The sequence below is a fragment of the Odocoileus virginianus genome, chromosome 21 (genome assembly GCF_023699985.2).
Source record: "Odocoileus virginianus isolate 20LAN1187 ecotype Illinois chromosome 21, Ovbor_1.2, whole genome shotgun sequence".
NCBI classification, from domain to species: domain Eukaryota; kingdom Metazoa; phylum Chordata; class Mammalia; order Artiodactyla; family Cervidae; genus Odocoileus; species Odocoileus virginianus.
In genome coordinates, this window is record NC_069694.1 from 37367017 (window position 1) to 37392039 (window position 25023).

General features: G+C 33.1%; 1 protein-coding gene across 4 annotated transcripts in view; it reads left to right on the forward strand.

Annotated features, from left to right (window-relative positions):
- Positions 1-25023, forward strand: part of RAP1GDS1 (Rap1 GTPase-GDP dissociation stimulator 1) — a 150286-nt gene that overhangs the window by 100682 nt on the left and 24581 nt on the right. For all 4 annotated transcript variants that reach the window (XM_020901657.2, XM_020901656.2, XM_020901658.2 and 1 more), the window contains 2 exons: positions 15656-15784; positions 21038-21163. In XM_020901657.2, coding sequence (XP_020757316.1) covers positions 15656-15784; positions 21038-21163 — 255 coding nt within the window. The remainder of the gene's footprint in view (positions 1-15655; positions 15785-21037; positions 21164-25023) is intronic.

Below are 25023 nucleotides of genomic sequence, written 5' to 3' on the forward strand. Positions count from 1 at the left end.
GTATGCCCAGCAGTGGAATTTCTGCGTCATATGGCAGTTCTATTTCCAGTTTTTTAAGGAATCTCCACACTGTTCTCCATAGTGGCTGTACTAGTTTGCATTCCCACCAACAGTGTAAGAGGGTTCCCTTTTCTCCACACCCTCTCCAGCATTTATTGCTTGTAGACTTTTGGATAGCAGCCATCCTGACTGGCGTGAAATGGTACCTCATTGTGGTTTTGATTTGCATTTCTCTGATAATGAGTGATGTTGAGCATCTTTTCATGTGTTTTTTTAGCCATCTGTATGTCTTCTTTGGAGAAATGTCTGTTTAGTTCTTTGGCCTGCTTTTTGATTGGGTCTTTTATTTTTCTGGAATTGAGCTGCAGGAGTTGCTTGTATATTTTTGAGATTAATTCTTTGTCCATTTCTTCATTTGCTATTATTTTCTCCCATTCTGAAGGCTGTCTTTTCACCTTGCTTATAGTTTCCTTTGTTGTGCAGAAGCTTTTAATTTTAATTAGGTCCCATTTGTTTATTTTTGCTTTTATTTGCAGTATTCTGGGAGGTGGATCGTAGAGGATCGTGCCGTGATTTATGTCGGAGAGTGTTTTGCCTATGTTCTCCTCTAGGAGTTTAATAGTTTCTGATCTTACATTTAGATCTTTAATCCATTTTGAGTTTATTTTTGTGTATGGTGTTAGAAAGTGTTCTAGTTTCATTCTTTTACAAGTGGTTGACCAGTTTTCCCAGCACCACTTGTTAAAGAGAGTTTCTTTTTTCCATTGTATATCCTTGCCTCCTTTTTCAAAGATAAGGTGTCCATAAGTGTGTGGATTTATCTCTGGGCTTTCTGCTCTGTTCCATTGATCTGTATTTCTGTCTTTGTGCCAGTACCATACTGTCTTGATGACTGTGGCTTTATAGTAGAGCCTGAAGTCAGGCAGGTTGATTCCTCCAGTTCCATTCTTCTTTCTCAAGATTGCTTTCGCTATTCAAGGTTTTTTCTATTTCCATACAAATTGTGAAATTATTTGTTCTAGTTCTGTGAAAAATACCATTGGTAGTTTGGTAGGGATTGCATTGAATATATAGATTGCTTTGGATAGTATACTTATTTTCATTTTATTGATTCTTCCAATCCATGAACACGGTAATTTCTCCATCTATTTGTGTCCGCTTTGATTTCTTTCACCAGTGTCTTATAGTTTTCTATATATAGGTCTTTTGTTTCTTTAGGTAGATATATTCCTAGGTATTTTATTCTTTTCATTGCAATGGTGAATGGAATTGTTTCCTTAATTTCTCTTTCTATTTTCTCATTGTTACTATATAGAAATGCAAGGGGTTTCTTTGTGTTAATTTTATATCCTGAAACTTTACTATATTCATTGATTAGCTCTAGTAATTTTCTGGTGAAGTCTTTAGGGTTTTCTATGTAGAGGATCATGTCGTCTGCAAACAGTGAGAGTTTTACTTCTTCTTTTCCAGTCTGGATTCCTTTTATTTCTTTTTCTGCTCTGATTGCTGTGGCCAACACTTCCAAAACTATGTTGAATAGTAGTGGTGAGAGTGGGCACCCTTGTCTTGTTCCTGATTTTTGGGGAAATGCTTTCAGGTTTCACCATTGAGGATGTTTGTTGAGGGTTTGTCATATATAGCTTTTATTATGTTGAGGTTTGTTCCTTCTGTTCCTGCTTTCTGGAGGGTTTTTATCATAAATGGATGTTGAATTGTGTCAGAAGGTTTTCTCTGCATCTATTGAGATAATCATATGGTTTTTATCTTTCAATTTGTTAATGTGGTGTATTACATGGATTGATTTGCAGATATTGAAGAATCCTTGCATCCCTGGGATAAAGCAGACTTGGTCATGATGTATGATCTCTTTAATATGTTGTTGGATTCTGTTTGCTAGAATTTTGTTAAGGATTTTTGCATCTATGTTCATCAGTGATATTGGCCTGTGGTTTTCTTTTTTTTGTGGCATCTTTGTCTGGTTTTGGTATTAGGGTGATGGTGGCCTCATAGAATGAGTTTGGAAGTTTACCTTCTTCTGCAATTTTCTGGAAGAGTTTGAGTAGGATAGGTGTTAGTTCTTCTCTGAATTTGTGGTAGAATTCAGCTGTGAAGCCGTCTGGTCCTGGGCTTTTGTTTGTTGGAAGATTTCTGATTACAGTTTCAATTTCCATGCTTGTGATGGGTCTGTTAAAATTTTCTATTTCTTCCTGGTTCAATTTTGGAAAGTTGTACTTTTCTAAGAACTTGTCCATTTCTTCTAAGTTGTCCATTTTATTTGCATGTAGTTGCTGATAATAGTCTCTTATGATCCTTTGTATTTCTGTGTTGTCTGTTGTGGTCTCTCCATTTTTATTTCTAATTTTGTTGATTTGATTTTTCTTCCTTTGTTTCTTGATGAGTCTGGCTAATGGTTTGTCAATTTTATTTAACTTCTCAAAGAACCAGCTTTTTCTTTCCTTCTGCTAACCCTGGGGTTCATAATTTCTTCCTTTTCAAGTTGCTTTAGGTGTAGAGTTAGGTTATTTATTTGACTTTTTTCTTGTTTCTTGAGGTAAGCCTGTATTGCTATGAACCTTCCCCTTAGCACTGCTTTTACAGTGTCCCATAGGTTTTGGGTTGTTGTGTTTTCATTTTAATTCATTTCTACGCATATTTTGATTTCTTTTTTGATTTCTTCTGTGATCTGTTGATTATTCAGCAGCTTGTTGTTCAGCCTCCATATGTTGGAATTTTTAATAGTTTTTCTCCTGTTATTGACATCTAATACTTACTGCATTGTGATCAGAAAAGATGCGTGGAGTGATTTTGATTTTTTTGAATTTACCAAGGCTTTTTATGGCCCAGGATGTGATCTATCCTGGAGAAGGTTCCATGTGTGCTTTTAAAAATATACAGTGTTAAAACAGCTTTTTGTTTATTACTTTATATTAATACCAGGAGCAACTTTAAAACATAAACACTGTCTATATAAATAAAATTATTTCCTCTAGATGCTGAATTTACTTGTAACAGTAAAAAAAAAAAAGTAATGAAATCTGGCCTTAGAAAAATAAAGTTCAGAGCAATTGCAGATATTTAATTTCAGACATTTAATAAGTTTTACTTGTAAACAGAACTTTCTTGTCTCTGTAAAACATTCTTAGAACCCAGCAACAAGTGATATGCCAATTTTCAGAGAGCCTATATGTTTGTTGATTAAACAAACATAAAAATAATGAAATGAAGTCTTCTTCACCATACTTTTAAATATCACAAAAAAAATCATCTGTCTTCTATGAATTACTGCATGGATCAAACACTCAACGTCTGGCGTGTTCCTAGAATTAATACAAATAAGGTCTTTTTGTGACTTACTTCATCATGATATTTTACGTTGAAGTCTCTTGCAGAGACAAATTTACTTTTATATTGAACATGTAATTGTGTTCTTTCCCATGTTCTAGAAACATGGGGGTCTTTAGGTATATTTGTTATTTCTTCATGAGTCCAAAGAAATGTTCTGAATAATTAAAAAAGAAAGGTAAACCTTGATGACAAATGACTACTGACATTTGACCTTGGTGTTAGTGACAACAGCAAATGGTGGGAACTATAGCCCTTTTCGCATTAGAAGGGGAGAGCTACTGCTCTTCTCTAGCCAACTGTGTGGCAGTTTGGCCAACTACTGCCAAATCTTTTCATTTGGTGGTAGGAGGAAGCTAAAAAACTAACTTTTTTGTGACCTCTCTTTTTAAATGTTGGATTACATTTGCTTCTTTAGCACTGTACAGGCTAAACAGAATGTGTCCTCAAGTCACATCCTTCCAAGAAACACTGGTTTTAAACTTCTGAATTAAAATTATCCATTATAATGATAATAAATAGTCCTTATTCATTAAATGACTTGCGTGTTACTTGAACTGATAACAGATGCAGTCTTTATAAGGTTAGTTTCCATTCTTTTTCTTATCCTCTGGTGGGTTTACTTTTGAAAAGAAAATGCCCTAAACATATTGATAGGCACAGCAGAAATGCAGAATCTGGATAATCTACAAAATGAATAGCCAATTCCTAAAGAATTGAAATTTGATCATAATACACAGGTATCTGAATTGCATTATGAAATCATTGGCCAGTTATTCATGTCACTTCCTTTCCCTTCCATTTCATTTAAGCTTGGATATCTGCAAAAGTGGGACAAGAGCTAAGTGGGAGAATGGTTTAGAAAGATATAAATGAAAGAAACTAGTAAAGTTACTATGGCAGCTTTGGCTGTAAAAGAATTCATCTTGTTATGCACCTAAACTTGCTGTTTATCCTTTGAGGAAGCTGTTCAAAAATCTGTATAAAAGCATATCAAATAGCCAAAATGGTCTTCAAAAACATCACTAATTCTAATCTGAAGGAGATTGTGATTTTCTATTAATTAGGATATCATACTGTAGGAAAATGTGCTGAGAAGGTAATGTTAACAACACGCAGAATGCATGGTCTAAATGCCTGATATATTTCTTTTGTAAACGTTGTTACTCACCCCCTCACCCCCAGGTGTGCAAGTATTCCCAAGAAATAACTTAGATATTTTGGAAAGCTATATTAATTTTTCTTAGAACATTTTTGGAACAGTGATGTTTTTATTCCTTTCTTCTAAAATCTGCAGTTTGAATGCACTTTTAAAAACTTATTAGGTAAAATAGAAATAGAGTTACCTTTAGTATTTTAAAAGAAGAAATACCAAACTTGTAACTATATTCTTTGCTTCACTTCCTTCTACATTTGTCTATCATGGGAATCAAAGTTTGTGAAGCATTTCTTTTTCTTCATAATGCTCTCTAAGTTAAATTGTATCCTTTTTTGTTTGTATAATTATTAAGCATCTTTGTTGTATCCATTATTACTATTTTTTAAAAAATATGTTTAATACTTTCGAACTTAATTTTAGGTCTTGGCCAAGATCAGATCATTTGGTACTGATCCCGTCCACCTGGAGAGCGTTTTGAAACTCAGGAGGCACTTTTTATTAGAACTGATAAATGAAATTCCTTTTTATGTGTATTTGCTATTGAATTTCAGTACACAAGCCTCTGCTACTTTCTGAGTAGAATAGTTGAGTGATAAATACCTCCTTGTTACTCTAACAGAAAAATTAACGCTACCCTCAGGCCCTATAACTTGTCTCCTTAGTAGTTAGGAGGTACTCTTTAGCTTCATAGTTAAAATTTTTTAAAATATGAAGATAAGAAAGTACTGAAATGGTCACAGAGACTCACCAACATAGTTTCTCTAGTGAGAACATTTTCAAATTGTTAGTCTTAAAGGTGGCTTGACAACAGGCTGAGACTCAGAATATCTTGATTCCTGTCCTTTTAGTGGACAGCTCTGAGCCTTTCAAATCTTGGAATACAATAAATAGGAAATCAAGTTTCCTAACATGCAGGAAAGATACATAACGAAAACACTCAGTAAAGTCATTTTTATACCCTTTGGTAAAACTGTATAAAACTCAGGTTTCATGAGTTCTAAAACTTTAGAAACTGCTAAGACTTTTAAACTAAAAACTAGATGTATTCTTTTGTTTCCCCACTAGTGAAGCAATTAAAACTTTTTATATTCAGACAATTAAGTGTAGACTATCTGAATAGAAAAAGTAATAATTACTTAGCTAGAAAAGTTGCATCAATTATATTTCTAAATGAAACAATATTTAAATAAAATAACATGAATAAAACTTTTTGTTTAGTGAAAATCATTTCAAATTTTCATTTTTGAAAAAGTCATACCTGTTTTCCACATGGTGAGAAAGCACTTCTGTTTTGTGGCCTTCCAAAATATTCTGAATACCTGACTGATGTGGTTAGAGAAAATCATGTTGACAGTTTGGCATTCAGTTTGAGGAAATGTGAACTGTATTTTCTTCATGTAGTTACAGCTTTAAAGTTTTAGTTGTTCTATAAACCAGAACTCAAACTTATTATTGTAGGTATTTTTAATCTCATTAGTTTCTTGGATATTTTTTTCTTGGCTTTGGTTACCCAGTGCCAAAACACTGCACTGAAGATTGAAAAATTTGTTCAAATATCCAGCTGTTTTCAAATAGAACACCATTTTGGTATATAGTAGGAGTTTGGAAAATATTTATTATAATAGATTGACTTTTCTGGGTGCCTTGTATTGTCTAAATTCTTTTAATCAGCAAAATCAATGATTGGAAGAAAAATATGTTACTGGTATGCATTTTCTTCATTAAATAAGTTAGGACCTTTATAAACTCTTGTCTATCACATTAGTTTATATTTGCTGTTTACATACATGGCAGTAGGAGAAAGTGGCATTGAAAACAAGCTGACAGTAATAGTGCCAGATCTGTGGTTAATAATTTACCATAGGTGATCCACAGACTTGACAAATTTGCATATGTATACTTGAAATTTGACTGCAGCTTGAATAGAAATAAACCAGTTACCTAAAGCAAAGCACCAGAATAATTTAGCGCCTTATTGTGGAATCTATGGATGGCCACCATTTTTATTATATTACAAGTAACCATGATAACCAATATATATTTCTTGGAAAACTCCGTAACTGAGAGTTTAAGTTTTTCTTAGTACACTTATGCTACAAGCATAAAATATAGGGAAAAATCTGTAATAATTTTAAGAAAAATTATTAATGATGATAAGCATTAAAGCAAAGACTAGAAGTTACTTGTTTTATATAACCTATGCCGTCAGAGAAAAAAGTAGAGGAAATAAACATGTCATCAGGAAAGAAAAGTTAGTTTCCTTCTGAAGTGATTAATATGCACAGTCTATGATAGGCTTCTTCATGTGACAACTGGTATGATATATATATATATATATATATATATATATATATATATATACACAATACCTGTGTGTGTGTGTATACGATTTTTACAAATAGAGCTGATTTTTCTGTGATGTCTTAATAACTCCTTATTACTGAAAGAGTTAATTTCTCTTCTTTTATGGTTCCTGAAATCTCTCTAGCATACTATCATGATAATGTATTTGCACGTGGACTTACAATAACTGAACTATGTTCGGAGGGAGGCCATCTGTGTGATTTATGAAGTGCATTTCATGGAGTGTCAGATCCTAAATATTGAATATAATTATTAAGCCCAGTACTTAAATTCAGTTGTTTAAAATGGGCTTGTAAAGTATATCTTCTCTCCTCTAATTTAAAGAGCACTTAAAAAAATAAAGAGCACTTAATATGTAGTTAGTATTAGCTGCTACTTTATTTTCAACCAGCAGTTTCCCAATTCTAATAATACTCTTCATTTTTGTAATGAACTCAGCCTGATTAACTTGGCTTACTTGATTTTTATTCTTACTTAAAATAAGAAGAATAGAAATTAATAAGGAATAATCCTGATTAAAAACTAAAAATGCACTTTGGCCTGAGCCTCTTGTTTATGTTTTGGTATTACTTTATTATAGGTAAGAAAGAATGCTTCCTAGATGTTAGATACTTAGAGAATGATTTGCTTTGCATGAATGAGGAACTAGTTTCAAAGTTTACTTTCTGTGGGTATAAGCTAATTAATAATTCTGCAAATTTCCTAAATACTAAAACCTTTCTGGCTAACTTAAAGGGGAAAAGACAAAACAGTGTATCTTTGCAGTTTATTGTCTTTTTTCTTAATGACATTAATTTTCCTAAGTATAGTTTTCATTTTACATTCTGTTCTTTTTTTTCTCTTTTTAAAATGGCATGGGAGATGTACTTTTAAGCTCTATCTATTGAAACTCAGTTTCTCAATTTACTCCAGTGTGTTTAAGTGCATGAAAGACTTATATTAGAATTCTTTATTTACTAATTGCTGTTCTCTTTGTAAAAATTTCGGAATTTTCATTGTTTGACCAACAGAGCTTTCTAATCACTCTGAAGCAGGTGACATTCATGAAGTTCTGCTACAAGTAATGTCATTTTAAACAAATTGTTGTATTGAAGGACAGAGCAGTTAATTGTTCTTGTGCTTTAATTGTTCTTGTTCTGCTAATTCTGCCTATTAAATTTGACCAATTAGAGTATTAGCCCTTCATCATAATCCTCCTAAACTGTTACTCTAATAATATTGTTATTTAATGGACAGACTCTGAATTTGGTTTTAAGTAGAGGTGTACCAAATGTATATGTTAGTTTAATTCCACATTAACAATTATTACCAGTATTATTCAGTTTTGGCTATTATAGAATGAACTTCTGAATACAAGAATTCAAAATATATCACAAAAAACTGAAGTGATTGCTATAGTTTTGTTAACATTATATATAATGTTAATTATATATACATAAAATTATAGGGTTTTATTTATATATATATATATATATAAAACCCTAAATTAGGGTTAGGGTTAATTATATATATAATTATAGGGTTATATATATATATAATATGTTAATTATATATAATTATATATATGCTAATTATATATGTATAATGTCAATGTTAAGATTGACATTATATTAAAGAAGTAATAACTTTTTGCCGCATTTTTAGCTTCTAGATTGCTTTTATAATCATGACAGTACATTTAGCATGATACTAAATAGCCAGTTTTAACTGAGGACAGTAGGATAACAAAATATGTTTGGGGTTTCTCATCCTCTAACATGTAAAAACATGTAGAAGGTGACTAATAAGATGTTGTTGAATATTACTTTTGAGAATGTCCTCATAGTGAAAATTTAAGGTGGCAGAGTTGGCTTTCTGATTTTAACTCATCCTCTAAGATGTAAAGAATTCTCAAATTGGACTTTCTCTTGAAAGATTCATAGCTGGAGTGGAATTAATTAACTAAAAATAAAAAAAATCCTAACATTTATTTTTTGTTGTAAATTTTGAAGAGAATAGATGATAAAATCTGTTATTCTGCCCTGATTTAATTTTTACATTTATATAGCTTTCATTAGTTATTCATTAGTTATTGCCACATTTTAATATTACAATATAAACACACATTTACATTTCAGCTGATAGAATTTCAGCACGTGACGCACATCGGGAAATTTTTATATGAAATGTTTACCTGTATTTGAAAGTGCATATTTAGATAGTGAAGGTAAAATTGAAAGACCAAGCCTTGTTTTTATTGTTTATGTTACACTAATTGAAATATGATGGTATCAAACACATGATCATTGACTATGCAGAAATTTGTAGGTGCCAAGAGATGACACTGACATAAACATTCTTGTTTGACAGAGCTGTGGCAAAAGTCAGAGATATATATATAATGGATTTTGGTCAAATATCAGCACATCTTTAATTTAGACCACTTGAAATAATTCATTCAGCAAGAAACTTAGAGCAGAAAAGTGTCATATGTAAACTAACTTGTATGAAAATTAGTAACTATTTTCTAACTACAAATAAAATCTAGTTAACAGCAAACTGCCTATATTTATTGAAAAATAAATTTAATTGAAAAATGTTTACTGGAAAGAACTCAGAAATCTTTGGCTTATGTAGATATTTCTTAACACAGTTTATGTGTTGCAAATAACTTTTATGTAATTTTAAAGTGTAAAAACATAATCATAGTAATTCTCTAGGGTAACTACTATTATTTGTTTTGTTGTTGTTGTTGTAACCAAAGCATTCTTTTGTAAAACAGAATTTTTATGTTTTTAAACACATATGATTACCAAATACATGTGTTGTCTGTAAATTAGCCTCTCAGCTCAATTGGCTGTACAAAATTTATGCTTAAATTTATACTTACTGTAGATGTGGCCTTTTAGCCATGCCATATGAGGGTCAAGACTGAATGTTTTTCTCTCAATTAAGAGCTACTTAAGTAGTCCTCTTCTAAAAAACTGACAGCTTTAACCTTTCAAAGACCAGTTTATGTCTGAGATGAAAGCATAGAATTTTCTTAATGGAATCTTCTTTGTAACAGTTCATTATAACAATAGGTGATCTGTAGTAAGTAATTTAAACTGAAGTGAGTCTAGGGAAAAATTATCTACTAGATTAAGACATAATCATTCTAGATGTCATTGGATTGAGAACAGGCCTCTTAAGAATAATAAAATATTTTTCCTTTCTCTTGTGATTTGCTTTGAGATTTTCCATTGTTACTGTTGTTTTTACGTTATACTCATGTAATTTTGTCATTTATCTCTAGAACTTTTACAGAAGGGAAACTTTGCTCTGTAGGGACTCTTTTAGTTTCAGAACTTAGAAACTTTTTCACTTTTTATTGTTAACTTTCAGAAAGTACGAAACGTATAAGAGTATTATTTTTAAACCTCTAGTACTCTAAAATACTAATGAATCTTGATTCTTCTTTTTTTTTTCTTTAAAATTGCTGATTATCATTGAGATATGTAACCTGGGGCTTAAATTATAAAGGTAATCTGTATGCAAATATAACATGAAATGCATGTTTTGAGTAAACAGAAATTTCAAAATAATTGATTTGAAGTTAATTTTAAACAGTTGTAAATATTTTTGGTTTTATTTGCTCAGCATTAGATTTAGAATAAAAGTTCTTCCCTTTCCTGATCAATCAACAAAAAGATACTAGATAATAAGTTTAACTGAAATCAGGAAGTCTTGTACTTGCACATGTGTATGTATAAAATTTTTAACCACAGACCATCCTCCTGGTTGCTGTATTTAAGTCAGTTTACTTTTCAACATGATTATAGAGCTACAACTTGCTTCAGCTCACAAATTATACTGCACTGTTACATCATATATAATTTTTCTTTTTATATATATTTTTGGAAATATAGATATGCCATTAGTAAAGGGCAGTTTTTTGGTCTTTATTATACCCAAATGATTTTTATCCAACTCATCAGGATTTATATTTGCTTGTTTTTATTGTTTCCACTGTATATAATTAGACTATAGATGTGGTTTTTGTGCAAGCTTATAAATAGGACTGTTGTACTCTTTATACTATGAATACTATACATACCAAATCTATATACTAATGTAGAGCCTGTGTCTTTTGAATTGTCTATATGTGTGTGTTACTTTGACACAGTTTCATCATTATGTCCTATTAATCAGCTTAATAATTTTATAACATTGTAAGGACCTTTTCTTAGGAATAAGATAAACGTGTTATCTTCGTTAAAAACCTATACTTTTTAGTAATTGATCCACGTAACTTCAGTTGAGTTACTAGAATTCTTGGCATACTTTTCTGGCCCTATAATCTATACCAATGTTTGAAACATTAAACTGAAAACTCAGGGGGAAAAAGGTTCTTCAACTTGAGATCTTCTCTCCAGATCTCCATTCTTTGGAGTTTCCATGTGTGTGTGACCTGAAGAACTTGGAACCATTGAAATTCAAATGTAGGTAGGTAAGTGTCCACACCAGCGCATGCGTTGATTGCCTTCTATATCTCTTTGTATATGCATCTGTATTGCACCCCCTCAGTGCCTTTCTTCCTCTTCCTCCCCATACATGCAGGGCCTGTGTCATCTTGATATTATGTAATTTTGTAATTCTGTATTTTGGTCAGTATTTGTCTGTGATGTGTGTCAGGAGCAATTTTTACAAGTCTTCAGACATTTATGACATTGTCCTGTCTAAAGACTGTCTTTCACACATACGTGTTTGCTATGTATGGGCCTGGGTTGCATTCTTGTGAAATGTATTTGTTGAGCTCTGACATTCTTTTGGAGTTGCTGGTATTCATTGAAGGATGCAATAAGTCTCAGTCTTGAATTGTGTCTTATTCTCTCAAATGTATCTAGAGAATGTGAACTGGTTCTGAGGATTTCTTCCAGTTAGTCTTTAATTTATGAGTCATATCCCTGATACCGTTCACAATAGCATGAGTGTCAGCCATGTCCTTTGAAGTCTATGAACAGCTTTCTTTGGGCAATAAGAAAAAGTCATTCAACTTAATCATTTGCTTCCAGCAATAAGAACTAATACTAATTTATTCCACACAAACAGGAGCTCCACTTAACCCTCAAAAGAACTATGTATTGATAATATAGTAAGTTGTAACTGAAATAGGCAACCAGATCTAATCATGGAATATTCTCCTAGACTTAAGTAGAATATCTACTCATATAAGCAAAATGAGGTGTTCTGGTGCTTAATTAATGTTATTTCACTCAAAATATCTAAGCACCAGTATCTAGGATTCCTACCATGCTTTTAATTTCTTTCTTTTGCATCTGCCAAGCATATCATTGAATTTTAGATCTCTTTTCTATATTTTTACCCCCAGTTCCTGTAAAAATTAAGTAATCCATTGGCAATGATTTTTTTTTTTTTTTTTTGGTAGTCTTGTTTATCTCACAAGACCTACAAAATTATGGGGGAAAGTGCTCTATAGCCCCTCCGCAAGGGCAGGGGTGCGGGGGACGAATGATTCTTAAACTTTTGATCTCAGGGCTCTTTTAGACACTTAAAAATTACCAAAGATCTCAAAGAATTTTTGTTCATATGTATAGGTTATATCTGTCAATATTATATTAGAAATGAAAATGAAGGCATTTTAAAAATTAGTATCACACTTTCAAATAATAAAAACCCATTATAGGTCAACATAACTAGCATCTTTTTATGAAAAAATAAGTTAAATTTCTTTAATTGCTGAAAAGAACAGCATTTATTTTACTGTGAATGTGTGATGTTAAGAATACAGTGACTACTGATACATTTTGGTGCCATTGACTGGGTTCATACTAATGCCCCCAGCAGTTTTGCTCACTACTGTTGTCGTGCCATCAATGGAAATGTCAGCACAGTGAAAAAGGCAAATCAAATCTTGGTATTTTTATGAAAGTAATTTTGACCTGGTGATCCTCTGAAAGGGTTTTGGGGACTCCATTTTAAGAACCATGTTCTAGGATGCCTGCCTATCTTGAGATGAAAATTTGTATCAGCTTGTTTAAGTAAAGATATTTCCCTCTCCTTGGCCTCCATTAACAAAGGAGAATGACTTGGCTGCAATTGGCATAAACAGATTTTAGAATTATTTGAGTGTAACTTTTGTTTTAGTTACCTTCATAGAAATGGATATAAAAGATGGGCACCCAAGTGGTCTAAAATGAGACCTGTGTATTGGATGACTATATATTTTTTCTCTTTACTTGTGTGTGGTATGTGTGTTGTATGTGAATACACAATTAATTTGGCTCCTGGGTAGCTTGAAAACACATTTTCATGAAGCAATGTGATTTTCATGAATTATGGCAATTTATACCATATGCCATTGGACTATGCTACAATTTCTGCTTACCTACCACAATTTCAAATATTGCTGCTTCAGTTTGTATGCCACAGATTGTATGAAACTCTGTAATGTTTTTATTTTTGGCCCTCTTATCCCTGGAACCAAAATCAGTAATGTTGTAAAAGTAGTCAAAGAAAGTGGTAGAGATGCCAAGTTCAGAAAACATGAGCATTATTTAAGTGGCATTCTCCTGTTATCTCCTTCCTATATTTTGTTATTCCTCTAATGTCCCTGGACTGTTGGATTTTCAGTTTGTACCAACAGTACTGAGGGGGTGTGTGATGCTTACATATATGCAGACATATAGTGGAGTTTGACTCACTCAATGCATGCGCTAGTGCTCACGCTTACATACCTGAGATTTAATGATTCAGCAGCTCTGCAGTATTTGAAGAGGTAGTCAAAACGAATAAATAAATAAAAATATTGCTAAAGAACAAGGATCTGCAGAGGTGATCTAATTATAAGGCACTCTATCAACTGGTAAGTAACCAAAATAATTTCTAACTTGGAAAGCTTCTTGGTGCATGATCTTTATAAATACTATAACCAAAATACAAATATTCTGCCAATATAATATACTATAATAGGTATAATACTATAGGTATAATAGGTGATTTGCCTGTAAGATAATGTAAGTGTTGTGAGTCATTACTGAATTGTATAGTTAGAAAAAATAATTAGCATCAGAAGCATAAAAATGAATCATTTAATTGAATACATTCTTTTATATACATGTCCTTTTAGAACAGACTTCATAATTCCACTGCAAAATTTGAAATTGTTTTAGACTATTTGAACTCTCAATGGAAACTTCCTTTGTCTCGGGATTTGTTTTCTATTCTTATTTTGGTAATAAGTCTCTTTCTAGTATAGATGACCCCCCCCAACTGAGCCAGATAATATCCACAATTACCATCAGTTTTCAGGGCTGACAAGCCTCTGTTGGCTATCTCTTCATATTTGACTCTAAAAGCAGGAAAAATTAACTATACAGACCTCTAGGCAAGTGATCAGTTGGCATGTGAGACAGCTCAGCCTTACCTTTTCTTCCTGATAATCACCCAGCCATCTCCTTACCTACAGGTTAGGAACTGTGTTGTTGTTATTGACTCTGTGCAACTCCTCGGTCTGTAGCCCTCAAAGCTCTGCCAAAGGGCTTCCCCAGGCACGGATGCTGGAGTGGGCTGCCATGTTCTTCTCCAGGGGACCTTCCCCATCCAGGGCTCCAACCCACGTCTTCTGCACTGGCAGGCAGATTCTTTACCTCTGAGCCACGGGGAAGCTTAAGAACTCTGAAGAGTGGTAAAGAGATTAGTACACAAACTCCATCAAAGGATGCATGCTGTGAGGAAAATGTGTTTTGTAAGAAACAGACTTTTATCTTTAGATAAACAAATACATTAAAAAATACATTAAAAAAATTTGGAGAAAATTATTAACTTGAAAATGGCATATAATTTTTAAAAGGAAAAGGAAAAATTTTGAAAGCTCTCCTCTATCTTTAGATGAACCAGCAATTAGTAGTGATAGTGTTTTGCATAGGCATATGAGTGTCTTCTTATCTTATTCTCAGAGGCAGTACTTTTGGTTTTCATTTTGGTTTACTTGCCTTCAACTTTGCTACAGGTATTCTATTATCATTGTTCATGAAGAGCCGTTGTGAAAATCCGGGGCATATTAAGTACTTTAAAATCAATTAGCTTCTTAGAAAATGAAGGCAAGCAATAACAAAGCCATATTGACCTCTTTACCTCTCAAGCCAAATCTTCCTTTCTTTCCTAAGATGATTGTCACTATTATTAAATAAAACTTTGAAAAGAGAAATATTTTAAGTAACCAGATTTTTTTCCTTGTTAAAACTTTCCTTCCTAACAGTCATCAAAGAACACTCCGCTGCAAATAAATAATTTGAATGTGTTATATATTTTTCATTCTTTATTATGAAGCAACTGTTTCTAAGGGGTTCTAAGACTTTTATCTTCTTAGTCTTTATTAAAGTTGCTTTTTTTCTTATGCTTTTCATATGCTCTGTGTCTTCCTGTTATGCAAATGTTACTTTGTCTAACCTTTTAACTTAGAAACCAATGGTAATATTTAATTGTTTATGCATTTTAAAACCTACTTAGTAAAGGTATAAGACCATTAAAAAAAAAAAACCTGTGATTTGACATATTACTTGAATTATTGTCATTTCTAAATTTCTTTGAAAATTTCATTGAAAAGTTTCAAAATTCAGTTCCTTTGAACTAATGTCTTAAAACATTTTCAAGACTTACGAGTGGACTTAACCTTGCTTTACCATATGAAATAGTATTGTGTTTGCAGTAGGGAGTATAAGAGGTGTTTTCTTCTTACTAATGTCCAGTTAATATGTAAATACTTTTTTTGTGTTTTGTTTTCTTGTTTGTTTGTTTGTTTTTTAACAGATTCCCTTCAAGCTCAGCTTATCAACATGGGTGTTATTCCTACCTTAGTTAAGTTACTGGGCATCCACTGCCAAAATGCGGCTCTTACAGAAATGTGTCTTGTTGCCTTCGGCAACTTAGCAGAACTTGGTAAGTCCTAGGCATAAACCAAAATGTAATTATTCATAACTGATTAATATACTTAAAATACATTTTTCTTTAGATGTTAACCTGGAAATCCATTTAGATTCTTTTAGTTTATTTTTTTTGAAGCATCATAGATACATTGTTTCAGTGTTAAAGTGTAGATCCAATTACATTTTAGGATTATATTATTTACAATTGGAGCTAAGAAATTTATGTGTTTTTGCTCACTAAAGATATAGCTTAAAGATAAAATAGAAAATAAATGAATGCAGTCTAGTTCAGGATTGGGGGCAGAAAAGGAATGTGCAGCCCTTTTTATTGTCTTTGATTCCTAGTTTATGTGCACACATTATTATTCTATATTCACAACTATAGGATGAATCCAGTTTTAAAGTTTGCATGCTTATAAACATTATAGATTAAGCAGAATGGGATTTCCCCCCTTTTTGTCTGGCTTCACAGTCTTTTATAAATAAACTTGTCTGCTTAAAATATTAGTATTTTGGGGGGCGGATAGAAATGTTAGAATGAAAATCTGTACTTTTACTCCCTTCTGGAAACCAACTAAAACTACAGTAAAGAGATTTTTTTTAATACAAAACCATCAAGGAAAGGGGAGGGAAAACAAGCAAAAGGGATAATATAAAAACTTTTTAGAACCTGGAAAGGAAAAAAGCAATAACTCACTTAGCAAAACTTTAAAATTTGAATCCTGAATTGGAAAGCCAAGCACTAACCAGTTGTTTTTTGGTGTCTTCAAAAGGTTCAGGGTTTAGTGGCATCAAGAGTTTCTTTCCCTTCCCACTCTGGTAACTGGCCTTCCCGTCTAAGCAGAAGACTGTGTTTACTCTGTAGAGAGACTCAGAGTAGAGGGTAGACTGGGGACAGCAGATTAATGAGAGGTACTAGAGTACCAATCTGAAAATAGTGAAAGTAGGTATGCGGAACTATCCCATTTATTCTCTAGAATATGGACTTAAAGATACTTATGTTGGAGTTCTTCTACACAGAGCCTTCAGATCTACAGGGAATCTTACAAGGCCACTCATAGATCCTAATCAGTTTTTAAATCCCAGTTCTTAATCAGTGGCAGACAACTAGAAAAGTGAGGACAGCCTGAACATGGGAAATAATGAAATTTTACAGAAGTAACTTGGAGGAAATAGAAACTATGCGGGGGGGGGGGGGGGGGGGGGGGACGACTCTAATATGCTCAAATAGAAAAATACTGTAAGCATGAAACTATAACAGGATGCTATTTTTAAAGAAAAAGGAACAGAGCGAGAAAGCTAAAACAGCTAAAATGAAAGACAGTAAAATGTACAGAGATATATTTACAGAAGTAAAGCAGAAAGCAAGGGTATGGAAAATAGAAGAGAGTTTGTAGATAGAGGATCGGTCCAAGAGTTCTAGGAAGAGATAAATAGGAAAAAATTGCTGAATAAACCCAAGTGTCACAGAACTAAAATACATGTATTTCTCCAGATTGGAAGAATCTTATCAAATGACAGCCTAGTGGGTGAAATTAGGCCTGCAGACTACGGCACACCAATGTGAAATTTTAGAATAATGGGGACAAAGGGAACATTTCATAGAATTCCAGAGAGAGAGAGGAAGGAAAAAAGTTACATAGAAAAGATTGTGAATCAGTAGACATCAGAAGTATCAAAAGAACACTGGTAACCAAAAGAAAATGGAATGTTGTTGCCTTCAAAAATTTGAGGAAAAATCATTTCCAGTATAGAATTCTATATGCAGATCATCAGTCAAGTGTGAGGTAAAAATAGGGACAGTGTTAAACATGAATGTCTCAGAAAATTGGTATCCTTTATATCTTTCCTGGAAGCCTCTGGAAGATGTGTTCCAGTGAAACAAGGGATATAAATAATAAGATTATGTAGGAATCAGGAGACGAGAGATTCAACAGGAAAATAGGAGTTTCTAGTAGTATGGTGACATGACAGCCGCAAATGCCCTGTTTTCAAAGAGCAACCAGTCCAGACTGGGGAAACTCTTACACGAGATGAAATTAACTGAGCACCTAAAGAGAATGTGCTTATTAAGAAAAAAAATCAGACAACCGATGGAGAGTTTGGAGTTGAATTAATAAGTACATTGAAAGCTAAGTAAATGAGAAAAAAAAAGTAATTCCAAGGAAATAAAAGTAACTCCAGGCCACATGGAGCAGTATATTATTGAAACACTAATTACTTCAAGCCAAAATTACAGTATAATTACACTGTAAAGGTGTAGGTTATTGTGGAGACAGGAAAAAGAGAAACCTAGTGCTTCATCTTTCATAGTGGAAAGTCAATCAAAAATACCTAAAACTAAAAAAGCAAAAATTGTCAATATAAAATGTTTTTGGAGGTAAATATCAGTGAATTAGCTAAAAGAGCTTTATGTGCTTGTTTTTGAAGAAGAAATGGGAAAGGGGGACTGGATTCTGCCAGTAATGTAAGTATTGGAACTAACTCTTTAAACTCATATATAATTTTGTTAAAAAATAAACCCTTAATGGGGGACTTCCCTGGCTATCCAATAGTTAAGACTTCACCTTCTGATGCAGAGGATGAAGGTTCAGTTCCTGGCTGGGGAGCTGAGACCCCACATGCCTCACAGCCAAAAAAACCAAAACGTATAAAACAGGAGCAGTATTGTAACAAATTCAATAAAGACTTTTTAAAAAATGGTCCACATCAAAAAAAAAAAAAAAAAAAAACCAAAAACAAAACTTTAGAAATAAACCCTTAGGAAAAAATCCTTCTTGCTGAAAGTCTTAAGGATCTGGTGGCATTTAAATCAAGTATAATGTCCAAATCACAGTTCATGCTGTCTTTTCTCTGTATCCACCTACAGGATATGATCAGGTTTTCTTCATGAATTCCTATATTAATCATGGTGCATTGTTCCCTTGTGCTGGCAAATGGACTGAATTATACTTAACACGGTGATTTTGTTTCATTTTAATAAGTGGAAGAATAAAATATGGGTTGGAAAAAAGTGCTTCAACTATTTTAAAAAGAGCTGAGAGTACATAACTAGATAAATCATGTCTATTTCATCTATGATTTTGTGTTCCATTTATTTGAAGAATTCTGTGAAACAGAAGAGCAACCGCAAATGTTGAGGAATTAAATCATTCCTGTTTAAATCAAACTAACTTTTTGGGTAAGGTGTGTTGTTTGTAAAATTTGCTTTCTGAGGGTTTAGGTAGCTTATTAGAAAAGACACTCCACCCTTTGCTTTTTTTTTTGTAGCACTAATGAATCTTACTTTGAAGTCTTGGACTGGATTCACATCATTTTGGGATAGGTCTGGTACATGTGCCAAAAGCAGGGTAACAGTAGAGTAAATCAAAACTGTTTTAAACAAATATAAATATTTGTTTCTCCATTTTCTTTTAAAGTTGAGTTTGTAATATTTTTTATTTGATATTGGAGGAGATTTATCAGAAACTAGAGAATAGAATGTAACTCTTGCACTCATTTACTTGTTTTTTCAGTCACAGATTCAAAAAATCAACAAATTTCTTTTGAACACTTGCTCTGTACTAGGCACCATACTGTATGCTGTGTTTGTGGTGGTCATGCTCTCAAGCAGCTTATATTTTAGTAGGTGATGTGGAAACTTATTTCTAAAATGAACTTATAAACAAGCATATAATTGTAAGTTACAATAATTGCCATTATGAGGACATAATTGAATGAGGTAAGGAAGGAATTTAAATTACAGGTGTACACTCTAGGTGGGAAGGAACATTTCAGACAATTAAAATTTCCAAATATTCATCTTCTTCAAACAGTGTAGTTTACCTTTCTCAGAAAGTTGCTGGTGGATGTGTCCACTGAAACTAAAAAATTGAATGTGAATGAACAGAGGTAATAGAGTATCTAATACAGGAAGGAGAAGAAAATATCCATCAAGATCATGAAAAAGGAATTCCAGGATGTCAGTGCCCAGCAGACATGGAGAGCAAGCAGTCTTGACTAGATTGGTTGATTTTCTGAGAGAAACTTTAGATAAATTGATAGGATATCTGATGCAGCAAAAGAACTGAGAATCAGAAAGGAAATAGACTGGATTCTGGTTGTATTTTGGAGGTAGACTGATAGATTTTGGTTATTCTGTGGATATACTGAGAGAGAACAAGTGAGCGATGACCCCCAGGTTTCTGCATGTGTGGCAGGCAGGTAGGTGGCATGTTTATTCACTAAATTAAGGAACTCTGGAGAGAGAACAGATATATCAGAATATCAGACGTCTACCCTAGGCATGGTGTTTGGAGAAAGAATAGACATATCAGAATATCAGAAGTCTACCTTAGGCATGGTGTTTGGATGCTAGAAAGATATTCAAATGGAGATGTCAAATGGACATTTAAGTAGCCTGGAGTTAAGAAGAGGGCTAGAGGTATGATTGTATAAGCATCAACATATAGGAGGTATTTTTATGCTATGGAAAAAAATTAGATTGCCTAGGGTGAGAGTAAGGATCAAAAAGGTAAGAAAGCAGAAGGTGAAGTCTCAAGGAACTAGAATTTATACTGGTCTGGTGGAAAGGAGGAGCATGCAGAGGAGACTGCAGAAGGTAGAGGTGGGCCCAAACTGGTTTGAGGGGGGTTTAGGTATGCATGTGAGTTGAGGAAGTAGAGACAGTGTATGTAGACAGTGCTGTCAAGAAACTTGTTTGTGAAATTCAACAGACTGGATGGTAGCTTCATGAAAGTGGAGTAAAGGGAAGGTATTTGGTTTTAATACTGCTTTTTTTGTGAGAAATATTAAAGCATATTTAAATGCTGAGGATGAGGCTCTAGAGTGAAAGGTCGGAGACAAGAAAGAAGGCATGTCAGGGACAGTGTGAAAGTATACCACTCTAATGGTATAAAAACAAGTCACCTTTAATTCAGCCATGTGAAATGCAATCTGCTATGAGTAATTTTTCTTCTTTGGCTAAAAGCCTTGAAACTATGAATTTATAACAGTAATTTTACCATTGCTATGGTTACCTATATGTTATGCTAGCAAACATTTTTTTTTATAGCCTTGAATATAATTGGGTCAGAACATCTTAAAGCTTTAGACATTTTTCCTCTACAGAGGCATTAAAAAAAAAAAAAGGACTGTTTTCTGTATTTGAAGAGTGTTTTCATTTATCAGTAATGATACAAAATGACCAAGTATTGAAAGTAATAGAAAACAGTTTCTGTGCTTAATTTTATTTTCTTACTCTAAATTTTCCTCTTATTTTTTACAGAGTCAAGTAAAGAACAGTTTGCTAGTACAAACATTGCTGAAGAGCTGGTGAAACTCTTCAAGAAGCAAATAGAGCATGATAAGAGGGAAATGGTTTTTGAAGTTCTTGCTCCATTGGCAGAAAACGGTGAGAAAATAAACGCACCTCTTGATTTTTGATCATGTAGGCTTTTTCCATTTTTTTCTGGTATTATTTAATTGCCAGCTGTTTAACTCAAATTCTGTTCTTTTATTAATGATGTGATAAGTTATTTCAGATATCTCTAACTTCAGCTGCGCTATATATTTCATAACTATATATATATTGGCCAAAACTACTTTCCAAATTTCTTTGATTTTAAAATCTTGGGAAAGGTGGTTCTGTAGGTTACACATTCTTATGCCAGTCTGGAAAAGGCAGCTGAGAGGCTCTGCTCCACTTATATACTCTTGCAGGGCAAAGGTCATAAAAGTTGGAGCACCAGGCCTACCAACTGTGTGGACGCTGAGGATGAGGCTCTAGAGTGAGAGGTTGGAGGTTGTGAAGAGGCAAGAGGGAATGAGGAGGGCCTTTAAAAGAAGGCATGTCAGGGACAGTGTGAAGTATACTACTTTAAAGGTGTAAAGTAGTCTTTATACCAGTTAGGCAAGAAATCTTAAGGGATACACTCTAGGAATAAGAGGGAACCAGAGGAAACAAACCATCCCACAATAATTTTTCAAATATAGTGTCTAGCACATAATCAGAGAGGATGTGAGGAGACAAGACACTGTAAGCAAGAATCAACACAAAGAACAGGCAACAAATATCCAGATACTGGAATTATTAGACACTGACTCAAAACAGGTATGCTTATTATGTTCAAAGAGTTAAAAACAAACTTGAAAATTTTAGATTTTCAACTAAACTAGAAACTATAAAAAGTAGAATAGCTGATTTGAAAAGGAAATAATTGGAAATTCCTTAATTGAGAAATACAACAAAAATTAAGACCCTCAATAGATGAGTTTGACAGAAGATTAAATATAGTTAAATTAGAGAACCAGTGAACTGGAAGACAGAATGGAAGGAAATCCAGAATGAAATACAGAGAAAGAAAAGGACCAATATACATAAAAGAGAATAAGAGGGAAAGGGACTCATATACATTTTTTGGAGTCCCAGAAAGAAGGGAGATGGGAGAGCATAAGTTTGAAGAAATTTTAGCAGAGCATTTGTCAAAAATTATGAAAGATATCAAGGATTCAGGAACCCCAATAATTTAAAAACATGATTCAAAGAAATACACATTTAAATATGTCATATTGAAATTGGAAGAAAAAAAAAAGACAGAATTTTAAAATTAGCCAGGAGAAAAATAGTACCTAAAAAGAGGCAAAAGTTTGACTGCTAACTTCTTGACAGTCGCAATGAAAGCCAGATGACAAACATGTTCTGTGTGCTGAAAGAAAATAAATACAACTTAAAATTCTAATCCCAGCGTAACTACCCATCAGAACTGAAAGCAAATGCAGTTGTTTTCATATTAGAAACTGTGAAAGTTCACCACCAACATATTCTTACTAAAAGGAAACTATAAAGGATTTTTGTAGATAAAAGGAAAATGATTCCCCCCAAAAAGGAAACTGAGTCCAGAAAGGTTATAGGTGCAGGGGAGGAGAAAGAAGCAAAAAAAAAAAAAAAAAAGCAATAAATGTGTATGTAAATCTAATGAATGTTGAATATACAAAATAATAAAAATAATTCATTGTGAAATTTAAAGTGTGTGTGTATATATATATGTATATATATTTTATATACCACAAAATGGAGAAGGCAGGAGATGGGGACAACAAGGATGAGATGGTTGGATGGCATCACTGATTTGATGGACATGAGTTTGAGTAAGCTCTGGGAGTTGGTGATGGACAGGTGTGTTGTAGTCCATGGGATCACAGAGTCAGACATGACTGAGCAACTGAACTGAACCACAAAATGAGTGTATAAATCTGGAGGGACATAAAAGTGAAGCGTTCAAGACACTTGTATTATCTGGAAGAAAGTACCATTAGATTCTGATTAAGGATTCCAAATTTTAAGGTGAACTAGAATAATTTTTAAAACCAAATGCAACTAATGGAAAGATTTATGGAAAGAATTTTTTTTTAATACAGCATCAACTAACAGAAGAACAGAGAGCAAAGGGAACATGGAAGAGGAGGTAAAAATAGGGATGAAAAAATATATGAGATTTATGACACAGTATTTTGGTAATTACATTAAATGTATGTTGCCTAAATGCTTTAGTTAAAATAAAGACCAACTGTTAACTGAATTTTTAAAAACCAACTAAAACAAACAATACTTCTTAAGTATGAGGAGATTTAAAAGATTGAAAAAATATACCATTCAAACCTGAAAAAGGCCAAGATAGTCATATTATCAGTACTATCAGGTAAAATAGACATTACTATTAAAAAACTTGCTAGAGATAAAGAAGGTTGACTTTATCGTGATGAAAGATCCAGTTCACTTGGAAGCTATAAAAATACATATTATCCCAAAAGATTAGAAGCAAAAGTATTCAGAACTATGAGGACAACTAAATATCCACAAATATCATAGGACAAATAGACTTTTAAAAAACAGTAGTATAGAAAATGTGGACAACATGATTATGAAAATTGATTTAATGGACATACTTAGAACCCTGCACCTTGCTTCAGAGCCCTTGCAAGTACATATGAAACATTTAAAATGTGTATACTTCTCATGGAAAAAAATTTAACAAAGAATTGCAATTTTACAGTATGTTACAGTTTTTTTTTTTCTAATAATGAAAATGAGAACAGTTAGCTCAAATCTTTTATGATGCATGTAAAGCCATACTTAAAGTGATTTTTTTTCACTTTAAAATTATATAATGGAAAATGAAAAAAGCCAAAATCAATAAGCTCAGTTTTAATCTCAGAAATTAGTGAAGAAAAACATAAACGAAACCCAAAAAAAGTAGAAGGGAGGAAATACAAAGAACTGAAATTAATAAGATAGAAAATATGTAACACAATATAAGCATATATTTGCCAATGCTGAGTCTGAAAAGATGTCATAGAACTGGTAAATCCCTAGTAAGATTAATCAGGGAAAAAAAAAGAGGGAAGGCACAAATAACCAGAATCAAGAAAATAGATCTCACTACAGATGTTACAGATACTAGAAGAATGTTATAAAAATTTGATGCCCATACATTTTCAAGTATGGATGACACAAGAATAGAAAAGTCAAGTAATCTTACCTTAAATTCTTTCAAGGAATAGGAAATGCAAATATGCTCACTAATGTATTTTGTGAAACTAATAAAATACCATCAAAGACCATAGAAGAAAAAAAATTAAAGGCTAGTCTCACCATGAAGATAGATCCAAAATTCCCATAAACTTCTAGCAAAAAATTTCTAATAGTATATTTAAAAATTAATCATCATACTAAATTGGATTTATTCTGGAAATGTAGTTTATTATTCCAAATGCAGTCAATATAATTCATCACATTAGAACTTAATAAAGGGGAAAATCATATGATCTTCAGTTCAGTCGCTCAGTCGTGTCTGACTCTGTGACGCCATGGACTGCAGCACTCCAGGCCTCCCTGTCCATCACGAACTCCCGGAGTTTACCCAAACTCATGTCCGTTGAGTTGGTGATGCCATCCAACCATCTCATCCTCTGTCATCCCCTTCTCCTCCTGACCTCAATCTTCCCCAGCATTAGGGTCTTTTCAAATAAGTCAGCTCTTCACATCAGGTGGCCAAAGTATTGGAGTTTCAGCTTCAGCATCAGTCCTTCCAATAAACACCCAGGACTGATCTCCTTTAGGATGGACTTGTTGGATCTCCTTGCAGTCCAAGGGACTCTAAGAGTCTTCTCCAACACTACAATTCAAAAGCATCAATTCTTCGGCACTCAGCTTTCTTTGTAGTCCAACTCTCACATCCATACATGACCACTGGAAAAACCATAGCCTTGACT